The following is a 15,193-nucleotide window of genomic DNA, read 5'->3' as shown; positions in this document are numbered from 1 at the left end:
CAACTCCCAGAAACCCCAGTGAGGACAGCTGGTGGTGAAGGCTTCTGGGAGTTGCAGTCCAAAACTCCTGAGTAACCCAAGGTTAAGAACCAGTGGGGTAGAGCAACCTTCTGTTAGCTCTTTGGAGTCAGAGCAAAAGCCAATAAGTGTTCCCTGATGAATGGCGGTGGTAGTGGTGGGGAGGTATTCAAAAAAAGAGTAAAATTTCCATGTTCTGTCTAAAGCTCTGGGTTGATTAACTAACTAATTCAAGTTTGCTGCTCACACTTTTTAATCAGTAAAAACTAAAGAAAATCATGCAGTATATAAAATTAAATAAGTGCATAAAAAGTGAACAGTTTGTGAGAAAAATACAGTAATGAAACACAATATATGATGAGCCTGTTTCTCATTATCAAGCAATTCCTTTCTTTGGTGCTAAGGGCTATGTTTGCATAATAGCATCTTGGCTTAAAAGCTGATAAATGAATGAGCTTGTACAAATGGCTGCTTTCTCCCTACATGACAGGACACAGTTAATCCTAGAAACCACCAATCAACCATAACTTCCCACTTTGTCTGAACTGGAAAATAATGGTTGTCACTTTCAGAACTAGACAATATCTCAATCCACAATTTGAAGCTGGCTTTACATCTTGCCGTGCTCCACATCCATTAAGCAAAGCTTCTTGTTTCAAATGAAACAGAAAAATTAGTTGATGAAACATTTCCTGGTCTATTGCTACATGTCTATGACAAGTTATTTACCAGTCATTTAACTGTACCACATATTTGGAGGGAATGTTCTAAACCAGAGCCTAAAACTTTGATGAACACTTGTGTTCCATCTGGAAGATGCAGAAAGATGTACAGAAGCAATATCATTTAGAGGGTTAAAACAACAGCAATTATGGTTTGTAAGTTTGTGGCAGTAATTGGTGTGATAATTATATACATAATAGAAAATTTTAAGCTTTTTTCTTTATGGAAGTAAAACAGCTCCTATGTTATGGCAGAATACCAACACCAAAAGGGAAGTGAAAATAAAAATATTAAATGGTGGCTTTCCACTGTAAGGCCAATATTCCACTGAGCTTCTGCTGAGCGGAAAGTCCTGCCAATGTAGTAACACAAGAGTGCACTGCCAAGAAATTTGGAAAATGAGGGACTATGGTCTCTGTTGCTCTTCTAGAAAAATCAGGCTTGTAGTTGGTGCCTGGGATGAGCTGGCTGAGAGAAGGCCCATCAGTAATGGGAAGGCAGTGCCGTCAGCAGCTTGCACCTATGACAGAGGCTCATTCCTTGGTACTGAGTTAATTAGGAAAATGGTTTCAGCTGAGTGAGAGGAGGGGAAGAAGTTATTATCTTCCTTGTGAACATTTGAGGAAACTGGCTATCTGACTGGAAGATAAAATTTGGGTATGAAAATAAGAAGTTACTTTAGTTGGCTTAGTAATCTCTTATGAGAATGCTAAGCTCATTTGCTATCCTACTGCTCCTTTTGACATTTTCAATACCTTTAACAAAATATAAATTGTCTACTTTTGGATTAAGAGTGCTACTGGTACTTAAAAATAGGCCTTGGCTTCGCCATATACAGGGAACCTCTGTTTTGTAGGCATTGTTGCATTCCTGTCTTGCAAGATTGGTATAAGAGCCACAGCGCCCAAACTGATGGATTTTTGGAGCTCCATGGAAGCACTTGCCTGGTTAAGCTGGACTAAGGTGTTGGGATTTCTCCAGCTATCAGCCCTATCATCAGAACAGACAGGGTAGTGTGGCTGAGTGTTAGTGTGGGCCTCCCTGAATCCTGGGCACCCTTGACATTCACTACCTACAGAAGAATTCCCATTGTTAAGGGGATTAGAAATTGAGATAAGACTGCTGCAGGGGAAGGGGAGTGCTGTGGAAGGATTGGTGCACTTTACTGTTCCTGATGGCCTATCATCTGTGGTGGCTGCTTTACTTTGCCTTATGACAGTGCTGATCCTGCTGTATTTCCACTATTCCCAAAGTAACTTGTTCAGGGTAGCCACGAAGGAAGAAGCCCTGAAGAATAGCATTTTGACTGACTAATGGCACAGTGATGCACATCGTAAAGATGTGCATCACTAAGATGTGCATCATCATAATGTTTTCATTTATCACACCCTTATACTGTACATTAATTCTTTGGGTCAGAGTCAGAACCAGTCCAAAATATGTGGCTTGGTGAAGAGGCAGAGACCACCCCAAGAGCCCCAATTCTACCTACAGAAGCCAATCTGGCAGTTGAATCTTATTTTAATATGTGTAACAAGATAACATTCTGTATCATGCCTGGGGATTGGGGTCTAGAACAGGTTATGGGATCCACACAGCTCATTGTTCCCACAGTGGGGAATGACTGTGTTTCCTGGAAGAAGGCCAAAAGACTGTCACAATAAACAGATAATCCCCTAGTCTAAACAGTGGGAGCAACCCTACTTGGAGCACCTGGTTAATCCGCATTGGAGTTTAGCAGAAGCTCCGCACTTTGGAAGCCCTTAAAACAGCCTTGCATGTTGTAGAGGCGAAGCAAATGACCAGGTAAAACCGTTCTGTTTTGGAATAGGCAGAATTTTACGATGTATGAAGAACACTGAAAGGAAAAAAAATACTATGGAAAGGCAGATGGTAATGAAACTAATTACCAATTGATTGAAAGAATTCAAGTACTGTTCAATAGGAATATGTAAAAACGTGATCCTCGACAATGTATTTGTTTTAAAAAAATCGGAAAAAGTGACATAGCGCACTAATATTTTGAGAAGGCTGATTCCGGAATGCATTAGAGACTGTCCTCAAAGCAGGAGACAATGAGAGCAAAATCATTTGGGGTATGATCGGAAGAGAAGGTGATGATCAAATACACTTGGAATTTAGGACGTGAACGAGCGGAGCTCAAATTTCTGGCTTCCTTCGCGAGAAGCTGGAGAACCACCGCCTGCGAAAGTAACGTGGCGGTTCCACGGGAAGGAGTTTGCCAAAAGACAACGATCTCACGGTCAAATGCGGAACAAATTAAAACTCCGCGATGCCTCGCCCGCAGGGGTAGGCGAAATTCGACTGCACTATCCCCGCCGTCTCGATAAAAGGCAAATAACACTCCCGTCGGCTACTGCGTCTCCTCCCCATTTAAAACCCCGTCCCCCTTGCCTCCCTCCTTCGCTTCATTACTTTTTGTCTCCCTTCCCCCGCTCCCACGACTCCCCCTTTCGCTCTCGCTCCCTCGCACTCGCGGTTCAGAACATGAACCGCCACAGGCACTACAAGTAACGGAAACTCCGCGAGCCGCCAGGGCGCCTGCGCCGGTCCAGTCCCCTCCGCCGCTTTCCCGCGCAGCTTGCTGGGCGTCGTAGTTTTTTCTGTCATTCGCGTCTGGATGAAAGATCCGAGCGAAAGACTTCACGTCCCGAAATGCTTTTCGTCTCGGCTGTTCCCATCTCGGGCGGCTGAGGCTTCTTAGTGTGTGTGTCTGGGTGCTCGAAGTGGGAGCGGCGGTAATAAGATGCGTGTGAAACCACCCAGTCCCGGGAGAAGAGGCTGACTTTCTCAGAACCGCAAGTCAGTCATCGGCGGTTGGGGGGGGGGTCGTCGGCGGCGGCGGAAGAAGAAGCGGGAAGGTGAGGAGCAGTCCTGGAACGGGGTTACGTAGAAAGTTCTTTCGGTCCCGCAGACGCGGCGGCAGTTGCCACCCTTCACGGAATGGGATGGGTGGGTGTGTGGATGAGGGAGACGCGAAACTCGAAGTAAAAGTCTGAGGTGCGGGGCGCCAGGCGAATCGAAACCAGTCCATTTTTCCCGCCTCAGGAGGGTTTTTTTTCGCCAACCTTATCCAGATGTGGCCGGTGGGTGGGGGCGGGTGTGCCCAGATGTGGCGAGGTGAGCAGGCGGAGTTCCTCTCGGAGGCCACCCGGTCCTTTCCACCCTGCCTCCGAAGGATGCTTCGAGGCATAGTTGCATGTACTCGCTGCTGCTGTTTTTTTTTAACGGACCTCCCTTCAAAAGTCAGTTTCTTACGTTGGGCCGTCGGGACCTTAGAAGGGGAAAGAGCTCTTTCTCGCCCCCCCCACCCCCCCCCCCTCGGGCAAGAAGAGAGACTTTCGGAGCCTTAACCTGTCCTTGCCTCAACTAGCTTCATCCGGAGACGTGTAGCGCCCGATAGAAAAGGTTGGTGAGGTTTCGGAAAAACCTCCCGCTCTCTTCTCTCTCGTGCTCTCAACTTGGCAACCTGTTGGATCGCAGCTGAATTGAACAAAGCGGCCCAGGCCTAGATCAGCCCTGAAGCTGCATGGGTGCTTTATTCTGATCCAGCAGATACCTGAATCCTCTCAGTGAAGGTGTGGTGGTGTTGTTTAGTGGTGACCCCATGGACCAGAGCACGCCAGGCCCTCTTGTCTTCCACTGCCTCACGGAGTTCCGTCAAATTCATGTTGATTGCTTCGCAGACACTGTCCAGCCATCTCATCCTCTGTCATCCCCTTCTCCTCCTGCCTTCACACTTTCCCACCATCGGGGTCTTTTCCAGGGAGTCTTCTCTTCTCATGAGATGGCCAAAGTATTGGAGCCTCAGCTTCAGGATCTGTCCTTCCAGTGAGCAGGGTACACCTTCCGGTGAAGGTGTAAGGTAAAGGTAAAGGTTTCCCTTGACAAATTGTCCAGTCGTGTGCGACTCTAGGGGGTGGTGCTCATCCCTGTTTCCAGGCCATAGAGCTAGCATTTTGTCCTTAGACACTCTTCTGTGGACACTCTTCTGTGGACATGTGGCCAGTGGGACTAGTCACGGAAGGCTGTTACCTTTCCACCATGGTGGCATCTATTTATCTACTCGCATTTTACATGCTTTCAAACTGCTAGGTTGGCAGGAGTTGGGACAAGCGATGGGAGTTCACTCCAATGTGTGGATTCGAACTGCTGGTCTTTTGATCTTGGAGCCCAGAGGCTTCTGCAATTTAACCTGCAGCGCCACCATGTCCCTATATTGTGAATGTGTAAAAAAAGGTAAAGGTAAAGGTTCCCCTTGACAGTTTGTCCAGTTGTGTCCAACTCTAGGCAGCGGTGCTCATTTCCGTTTCCAACCCATAGAGCTAGCGTTTTGTCTGCAGACAATCCTCCGTGGTCATGTGGCCAGTGTGACTAGACAAGGAATGCCATTTACCTCCCCACCAAGGTGGTCCCTATTTATTTACTAGCATTTTTGCATTTTGAATGCTTTCGAACTGCTGGAAACGCATTTCCAGCAGTTCGAAAGCATGCAAAAATGCAAAAATACAGAGGCCCTGGTGTCGGTTAGTGGTTCCCAACCTTGGGTCCTCAGACGTCCTTGGACTACCACCCCCAGAAATCCTGGCTAACACACCTACTGGTGAAGACCTTTGGGAATTTTAGTCCAACAACATCTGGGGAACCACCATTGCGAACTACTGGGATTGTGAGCGGCAGGCATAATCTTGAATGGGATGCATGAATTTAAGAGCCTACCTAATTAAGGGTCTTCTTGATATGATGGGTAATGCCTTAATAAGGCCATGGTGTTTGGGAGCCTCAGAGCTGTAGGTGATGTGTAATTGGGGAGTTATGGAAGTTTAGGTAGAAGTTTTAAACTTCTACTTGATTTCCAAGCCATCTGTGATGTTGCTTTGCACAGTGATTCCCAACTTTGAATTGTTGGATTACAATTCCCATTATCCCTGACTGTTTTCTGTATTGGCTGAGGTGCTTTGGGAAGCTAAAGATAACAACATCTAGGGACCACCAAATGATAGGGAACACTGGAGTCAAGGCAGCAATGCAGTCTGGTTAGGAGAACTGCACTGTATTCTGATCCTTCTTTGCTTTATCTCTTGGTTGGTCTTTTTCAAGGTTTGAAGTTGCTGAAAGTTTTATTCCAGTTGTTGATTTGAAGTTCAGTGCATGCCTGTTGCTTTAACAAGCAGTTCCCTTTCCCAGACAATGTTTTTGTGGTGGTTAGGTTTGCAATGTGTTAAGCAGCACAGAATCCAGCCACCAGTTGGTATTTTAGTGTTGCAAAACTCACGCTGCAGTCTGATGCATCTGTTCTAGACAGTGATTTCTACTGAACTGTGATGCTCCTTCAAACAGATGTACACACCCCAGGCTGCACAGTCTCCTTGTTAATTAACATATATTTTTAGTATCTTCTCTCCTTTTAAATGCCCAAGAACTGCAGCACTATGCCAGCCGCATAATCAGGATCCAGTGTAAATACTGCTATAGTCTGAACATCAAGAAAGCTCCTTGAAGAACCAGTGGTGGTGGGCAAAATCCTAGTCAGTCTTGGTGGTTATACAAAGAAATAATGGCTGTCAGGATCATATCTCTCTCCTTCTTGATTTTGTGACAAAGTTCCTATGCTATGCTTTCCTGTGCTGGGTGGCTTGGATCCTGAGTGGCTAAGAAAGTACTCATCTTCCATTCTCTGCTTGGAAGATGACAGTAAGCTTGGCATTTTAGCTGCAGGACTTGGACAACTGAACAATCGCCAACTGAACAATCCTTCTAACCTGGGAGGTGGTAGCATGAAACTAAATTAAAGTGATTGATTATTCACTTACCTCCAGTAAACCATGAGTGGAGTGAAGATTAGGGTTCATCATATTCACTAGAAGACAAGCAAAAATAATGTAAACATTGAAACCTGCTTCTGATTTGTGAAATTAGACTAGGGAAAACAGCAGAAGCTGGGAACAATAATTCACTTGGCAAAGGACTGAAATGGATAAGGATTTGAACTGCACTGATTACATAAGGCTTTGACAGTGTTTGACTTTGAAAAGGATTCTTTATAGTTTAGCCGTTTATTGGTAACTGATTTTTTAAAAGAACTTACTACATAGAAAGTGGAAGAGAGCTGTTTCTAAATTGAAAGCATGGTAAGATCAGTGTGATTCTTTTATATGGCAAATACAGTGGTGCCGCGCTTCACGATTACCTTGTTAGATGAGGAAATCGTTTAACGATGAGTATTTCGTGATCGCTATAGTGACTACAAAACAATGTTTGCATGGGTTTTTTTGTTTAACCATGATCGGTTCCCTGCTTCGGGAATCAATTTTTCGCTTAACGATGATCAAAACAGCTGATCATCGGGGTTTCAAAATGGCGACCCGCTGTGCAAAATGGCCGCCCGCTGTGTTTTAGGTTGGATTCCTTTCTATACAGGCACCAGAAAATGGCCGCCCTATGGAGGATCTTCGCTAGACGCTGAGGTATTTCGCCCATTGGAATGCATTGAACCAGTTTTCAATGCATTTCAATGGGTTTTTTACTTTCACATGACGATTTCATTCTAGAGCAATTTTGCTGGAATGGATTATCGTCAAGTGAGGCACCACTGTATGGACAAATCATATATTTTGTGCAAGGTTTAGAGTAGTACTGAAATTCTCACTGGGTAAAAGATAGTAAATTTTGGCAAGGTATAGGGAAGCTGTGCAGTGTGGATTCTTGTTCACCAAACTGTCTCCTCTTGCATTGCTTCAAACATTTTTTTTGCATGGTCCTGTATATTTAGATTTCTTTTTTCAGTCTTAACGGAAGTAAAAATCATTACACTATGGAGCAGCTAGTTCTCTGGCCATTTGTGAGCTGTCTTGGAATAGTTGCATTAAATGGTGCATTGTGTTCCTTCTTTCTTTGTTCATTCAGATCTCAACTTGGAATGTACTTGTACAGCATTCTTTACGGGAAGAAATGGCAGTGAGAGCAAGAATATAAGTGCTGCCCACATAGCGTAATTTTTAATGACATGCACTCTACCCTTCTTTCCATTGATTATGAAATTTTCATCCAGGATCCAGACCATTTTCATTTAGACCGCTGCCGATTCCTTTCCTCACGGCCGACTGTTCATTCTTTATTTAGTTCAGAATGCCTCTGCTGAAATGTTTGTTTCCTATTATAATGACCAAGTTGCCTTTTTCTTTGTGCATTCTTCATTGGCCAGGATATAAGTCCAATGTGTCTGTCACAAAGAACTGCTGGATATCTCAGTGGTTTAAGGTATCTGGCTGCGAAGCCAGAGGTTCAGTTCCCCCCTGTGTCTCCTTGACAGGAGCTAGACTTGATCCATAGGATCCCTTCCAACTCTTCAATTCTAAGATGATGATGATGATGATGGTTCTTATTTCTTTGGTGGGTCTACTTAAGAGGTGTGAATTATGTGCCCCATGAGCAGCATGCAGCCTGTTATGGCCCCTGATGTGGCACCTTGGCAAGCCATTCTTTTCAGCCTCAAAATGGATAACTGTGCCTCCAGTGGGTTCTATGGACATAAGTATGAATTGTAAGGCTGTTTCAAACTACATTATTGTTTAAGGATCTGGAATAGTTTTTTTTTTTGTAAGAACTGGTCATTTCTGAGATTAGAAAAAGAGCTATTGAGGTCTGGACCAATGCTCCCTCTAATTTTCAGCCCCACTGGGCAGGACTCCTCCCTTCACATGCGCGCATTTGCCCCCATATACACACAGTACCCTCCTCGCCAGGTTCTGTTCCAACCAGAGCCAAAGGGGCTGAAAACTATTGCTGTTGATGTGCATAGCAGGAGGAAGCTACATGGAGGTGGGCAGAACTATGTAGTTGCGCACCTTACAGGGAAACTTGGCCTGGAGTATTGTTGAAAATGATTTGGCTCTGATTCCAGTACCTTATACCTAACTGTTCACTTTTTGTCTAATTGATGAGTAAGACTGGATTCAACCCATTGTTAAGTAGGCAGTGACCATTAGATCAGCAGTTTAAGCTTGATTGACCTGTGGACTTGTGATACTAGCATTCTTTCCCCATTGAAGACAGTGGTACTTTTCCTAAGAGCATATAGTTATGTTGAGTATATTTATATAAAAAAGCAAAGTGTGCTGCTTATATATTGCCCTATGGTGCTTAAGAGAGTCGGACACGACTTAACGACTAAACAACAACAATAGTGCTTAAAGTTCTCTCAGGATGTTTTACAATTTAACAGGCTACAGACTGCCCTTGCGATGAGCTGGGTACTCAAGTTTACTGATCCCGAGAAGATGGAAAGCTCAATCGAACTCAAGCTAGCTACCTGAGGCAGCGTTTGAACTCGAGTTGTGGCAGAGTCTTCACTATAGTACTGCAGCTTAACTACTGCACCATGAGGCTTAGTATCAGCAGTGGCATATATGTTAGGGCAAGTAGAGTACTGTTCCACCTTAGTCCCAAGCAATTCTCAATTGTTCTACTCCTGCCTCCTTAGCAAAAGCTGAAGGGGTTTCTATATGCACATGTGAAAAAAGATGCTCATATGTATATGGAACATCCATTTTGCCCTATGTCTGCCCACCATTGATTGCTATTCTTTCTCCCTACCAGCCACAGTGAAAACTGACCAACATTTACAAAATAAAGTTGTACAGTATGTGACACTTTTTCCTGTGTTGTAGAAGGCTCTCCTTTACCTGGCAGAGATACCTATTCTTGCCTAAGTAGATTTAACATATATTCATTTGTAATGTTAGAGAAATGTACATACAATCCTGTAAATACTGTATTTTTTGTTTAATAAGGGAAACCCCCCCCCCCCAATTTTCTAACCCCAAAATTAAGAAAACTTATCTTTGGGGATTCATCTTCTGGGTTGAGAACATTGGACATTTTGTCTTTGTTGAACCTTGAGGCTACAGGATCCATCTCCAAGGAGGTGTGTTCCAGTTGGTTTGTTCAGGGTCAGCTGACATCAGTTCCATAAGGCTCATGATTGGAGGAAGCTAAGTCTTCTGGCTGCAGGAAACTAAGCCTCGAGGCTGAAGCAAGCCTCTTTAGAGAGTCAAGGTATGTGCTGTTTTGTTCTCTCCTCAGCTATCTCAGCTTACTTCTGTGTAAAAGACACCCCTCAATTTTTAGGGTAATGATTTTAGGAAAAAGTGGCGTCTTATAGATGGAAAAATACGGTAACTGATATAGGTATCTTACTACATGACGGTATGCACTAAATTTAGTTTATTTGTGTAGCTTTAGCAATGCATTGAAGAAACAGGAGTATAAATTATGACCAGGATTCACATATATGGAAATAGCTGGTTCTGTTGCATATGCTCTGTTAAGCTTCAGCCATGATTTCCTCAAAGCCCCTTACAAGGTTTGAAACCCCCAGAAGCAAGCATTTCATAAATTGCAAGTGGTTGCCATTGGAAGGATATCTTTGCTTCCCCTCTAGGTGGAAATATTTACTGCTTATGTATGAGGTGGGCATTAAATAGCTCTCTTGTCTTTGCTATTTCCATGATTTGATGTTAACTACCATAGAACTTCTATTATAATATGTTTCTTCTTAGAAATTTGGGCTAACTCTGCAGTTCCTGAAATGTAAAACTGGAAGAAAGTTTCTAAAACAACAACTTAAATTGGCTCTCTTTTGTGCTGTAAGTGATTGTTTCTGTTATAATCTACAAATTTGCTTCTTCTGTAACATGGGTGGGCAAATTGTGGCCTTCTAGGTGTTTAACTCACACCATCACTCACCACTGGCTATCACAGAATCATAGAAAAATGAAGTTGAAAGGGGTCTACAAGGCCATCAAATCCAACCCCCTGCTCAACGCAGGAATGCAATCAAAGCATATCTGCCAGGTGATTATCCAAGTTTTTCTTGAATGCCTCCAGTGTTGGAGCACTCACCAACTTCCAAGGTAACTGTTTCCACTGTTGTACTGCTCTAACAGGAAATTTTTCCTGATATTCAACTGAAATCTGGCTTCCTTTAACTTGAGCCCATTGCTGCATGTCCTGCACTTTGGGATGGTCAAGAACAGATCTTGTCCTTCCTCTGAATGACAGCCTTTCAAATATTTTCACCCCTCAGTCTTCTTTTCTCAAGGCTAAACATGTCCAGTTCTTTCAGCCTTTTCTCATAAGGCTTGGTTTCCACCCCCCTGATCATCCTTGTTGTCCTCCTCTGAACTTGTTCCAATTTGTTAGCATCCTTCTTGAAGTGTCGTTGTCCAGAACTGGACACAGTACTCAAGGTACAGCACCTAACCAGTGCTGAATAGAAGGGGGCTAGCACCTTGTGGGATTTGGAAACTATACTTCTATTACTGCAGCCTAAAATAGCATTTGCCTTTTTTGAAAATATTGAAGAGTACCAGGCCCAGGACTGAGCCTTGGGGGCTCAGCCTTAGCCAACTGAGCTGTTGGCTAAGGCTGGTGAGACCTGCAGTGTAACAAATCAAGTTCGAAGTCTGGAAGACTACAAGTTTCCCACCCCTACTGTATAAGCCAGAACAGAACCATCTTAAAATATCAATTAAAATATATGACTGCTGATGGAAACTGTTTATGTGTTTGAAGAACAGAAGTTATGTTTACTATAGTTCTGAAAAGATTTAAATTACCCATTTGATGTTATTTCATAGCACATTATACTGTTTTCAGTTTTTTAAAAAAGCCACACATTTTAGGAAAGTTAAAAGAACTGCAGAATGATGCATCATTTCGGAAGGGAAGGGAAACGTGTAGTAGTTTTCCTTGTTAATGATGGAGGAACAATCCAATATTATAAAGCTTAAAATGTGCTTTGTGTCTCTTGGTAGTAGTTACTGTAGAAACTTTATTGGTTTCGTTAGAATTGTGATAAATGATTTAGAGAGGATCATAAAAGTTGAAAAAAGAGGGAGTTGTAAGAATGAATACTGTTCTAAATAATTAAAAAATTGCCATTCTTGCAGTTTAGAATGCATATGAAAACATGATGAATGTTCACTCTGTCTTGATTCCTTTTGCATCTGGACTGCAGAAGACAATTGTATTTATTGGGGAGAGAACACATTCTGGATTGTGTACTTTAGACCGAGCTAAATTCTACTTTGTTTCTGAGATTGCTTCCTGCTTAATGCAAAGACTCAGTGGGAACTAGGATGCTTATGTGTCTATAGTAAAATTTTTGAGAAATGCGGATGTAAATAACATATTTTAGCTGTAGAAGAAAGATTTGATATTACATTTTCAGTACTTATTTTTTTAGTTGAAAGTGTTCTGGGGGAAAAAGCCTCCTAATATCCACAAAGGGAAACAAAATATTTACTGCATGACTGTTGGGGAGGAGAGTTATTTAAGTGAATACCTAGTTATTTGGTCTTCTGGTTGAGGAATTTTTGTATATGGATGCCCACATATTGCCAAAAAAGCCAACATATTGCAGATCTTTAAAATACTTCTTAATTTTTTTTCTGTGTACAGTGCTGATTATTTTGGTGTAACTTTTCTTCACAGTATATCTACTGTATTTTCTATGGTTCATCCATGTATGTTGATGTCGCAACATTTTGAATATAACTATAGTTAGGATTGCATTCTTATTTGGTGTGGCAACAGCACTGCAAATTCTCAGAAAGAGATGTTCCACCTCACTTGGTGCCTCATCTTCTAAAGTGGAGATCCCCAGGATATTGGACTGTTTGCATGCAAAGCCTGTACCATTGAGATCTGGTTTCTTCCTAAAGGATATGAAGTACCTTTCATCTAAAAATGAAAGGAGAACTAGATAGTGACACAAGCATTTTGACTACGGTATCATTTCTGCTTTTAAGTAGGCTGATTGTGGTGTTATGTAACATTCTTAGGATATGTGAAATAAATTTTGTTTTTTTTCCCCCACTAGGCAATACATTACAGCTCAAAATGCTGCAGATTACCATTGTGAACCCTCCACCTCTGTTTGCAGTACTTGTGTTCATAGAAATTTTGTTCCTTCCTTTCGTAAGATGAGCATCCTCCCAAAAAAATGAAAGCCTGGAGATCTTGAGGCTAACCTTATTTTCTTCTTCATGATCACTGTGATTTGCACATATGGGAAGAACTTTTGCAAAGCAGATTCATCAAAGACAGTACTTCTAAATGTGGTATTTGAGAGGCTTTCTACCCTAAACAAAGTCTAAGGTTGTTTGGAACATAGTGGAAAGAAGAGTGTCTGTGAAAAAACAATGCCTATTTCTACTTCTGAAGAGAACAGTTTCATAATGATGTAAGCCTCTCCCAACATCTGGATGTGGTGCTAAAGGCAAAGCATTTTTGATCAGCTGACGTGAAGCTGTGCAAAGAGGACCTTTCATTAAAATAACTTCTGGCCAAAATAATCTTAAACATCATCATGCACAGAATGAAAAGGAAGATGACGATGACTTTGACAGGAGGAAATTATCCTGAATTGTAGAAGGGAAACACAAGATTTCACTTGCAACATTGCAGAGTAAACAAAAAAGCAACAAATTTTCTTGACTGTTGGACAGGTTTTGACGGATTTAAATCAAGTCAGATGTCATCAAACGAATCTTCTCCTCCATCTGTACAGAAATTTTCCCCATCTGTGTCCCATGCTGCTGCTCCACCTACCCCTTCTTTATCTTCAAGTCCACAGTCTGGGCTCTCAGGACGATTGTCCAATGGCAGCTTCAGCACTCCAAGCCTCACCAATTCCAGGGGATCAGTGCATGGAATCTCCTTTCTCCTGCAGATTGGCCTCACTCGCGAGACTGTTACAGTTGAAGCTCAAGAGCTCTCCCTGTCTGTTGTCAAAGACCTTGTCTGCTCTGTAGTTTATCAAAAGGTACAGTACAACATATAATGCTACTGATTTTAAATGTTCCACTGCTGTCATCTGAATTTTGATTCAGGATAATGAATGTACAGGGTGTGTGTTGAGGGGATGGTTAGGATGAACACAATAGTTCCCACTCCTCACCATTCTTGTCTTCCTTCAGGTGCTGAGTGTGAATTCCTACAGTGGATAGCCTGCTTAGGTAACAATCTTTATAAATATCTTAGAACTGCAGAGCTGAAAGGGACCCTATGGATCATCACATCCAGCCCCTGCCAGGGAGGCACACTGGGAAATGAACTCCCAACCACTGGTTCTGCAGCCAGATAGAAAATGCTGCTGCAGAATTTCATTCTCAGTATCCTGGAGGGGAGCAAGGATGATAATGAATGAAGGGGAGGGTAGAACTAGTGTGCTTGTCAGCATTCTCACCATCCTTGCACATTGATTGAACACTGAAATAAACACCTGAAAAGGGCTTTTGTGAACCAGAAATATTTGAGTGGAAGTTAACGCTGCTATCTTCTACAAGTTTACTTAAAAACCATCTCACTTAGTCCATTGGAACCTTCACCAAGGTAAGAGGGTCATGATTTTACAGCCCAGTTGTTGAGAATCCAGAAGGCAGTCTAACTATCACTGAATTTGTTATTGTTTTATCAGTTGAGGAGAAAAACTGAGCCATCTCACCTTTTCCAACATTTTGATTTGACTGCCTTTTAAATAACTTGAACAATAAATATCAACAGTTTTTTTTAACATGGATCAGTACCTGCACAATATGATTTTCTTTATAAAATTTCTTATATTTGTATTCTCATCTTCTCCAGAGGACCTTAGTAGTAATATTAGGCAATCTTGGACAACATGTTTCTTTGAGAGAGAAGGGCTCTCTCGTACTCTGGTATCTTCCTCTTGTGGGAGCAGTACATGTAGAGGAATCTGCAGTGAGAGATCTGTGTTCTCCCCGTGGTGATGGGAGCATGAAAACAGTGCATGAATTCAGGGGAGAAGCATCAGTTTAAGAGGGTTATGATAACTTGCCTAGGGATACATAGAAGACTTATTAGGCAAACATATTTGAATATAAGACCTCCACATCTGAGGTTGGAGCTCAGATGCTTGCTTTCTGGGGCAAGATGTGGGAGTGCCTACTTTATGATACATTGTGTTTATTAGTTCCTCTGTAGTCACAGGATTGGAAACAGTTTCAGTTATCCACAGTTTATCTCAGTCTTGTATGGAGTATAGTACAAGGGGGCAGGCCTTGTGGCCTTTGTCTCACCTCCTTGTAGGTTTTATATAGGGTTCTCTCCTGTCCATAGATTCAGGCATTCACAGTAGATTGTGGAATGGATTCACTGCTGATACGGGAGTCTTACTGTACTACAAATTCATCAGGCATGACCCTTCTAGAGAACTGTGCAACAAAAGTATGTCATAAGATACTGTACCAAATATTTTTGTCCTCTTCCTGTTGGCATTAGGAAGGTTATTTTCTGTGCAGAGTAAGATGTTCTTATTTATTGTAAAGCATGTAATGGGTTGCCCCTCAAAAACATGTCATATGAAAGGCCTCTGATATACATGTCTTACTGGGATGGCTTTTAC

The 15,193-nt window shown here is 42.4% G+C and overlaps 1 protein-coding gene across 3 annotated transcripts in view; it reads left to right on the top strand.

The window, feature by feature from the left end:
• Nucleotides 1-3,431: 3,431 nt before the first annotated feature.
• The window catches only part of PRKD3 (protein kinase D3), a 70,917-nt gene continuing 59,155 nt past the window's right edge, over nt 3,432-15,193 (top strand). The window contains exons 1-3 of one of the 3 annotated variants that reach the window (XM_072992687.2): nt 3,466-3,623; nt 10,323-10,409; nt 12,647-13,591. In XM_072992687.2, the coding sequence (XP_072848788.2) occupies nt 13,301-13,591 (291 nt within the window). In that variant the 5' untranslated portion in view covers nt 3,466-3,623; nt 10,323-10,409; nt 12,647-13,300. Of the gene's footprint in view, nt 3,624-10,322; nt 10,410-12,646; nt 13,592-15,193 lie in introns of all 3 variants that reach the window. The other 2 variants (XM_020788159.3, XM_072992690.2) reach the window with 2 other exon arrangements.

Source organism: Pogona vitticeps, chromosome 1, assembly GCF_051106095.1.
Source record: "Pogona vitticeps strain Pit_001003342236 chromosome 1, PviZW2.1, whole genome shotgun sequence".
In the NCBI taxonomy this organism is placed as follows: Eukaryota; Metazoa; Chordata; class Lepidosauria; order Squamata; family Agamidae; genus Pogona; species Pogona vitticeps.
Note: the sequence above shows the minus strand (reverse complement) of the source record. Positions and strands in the feature narration are given on the sequence as shown.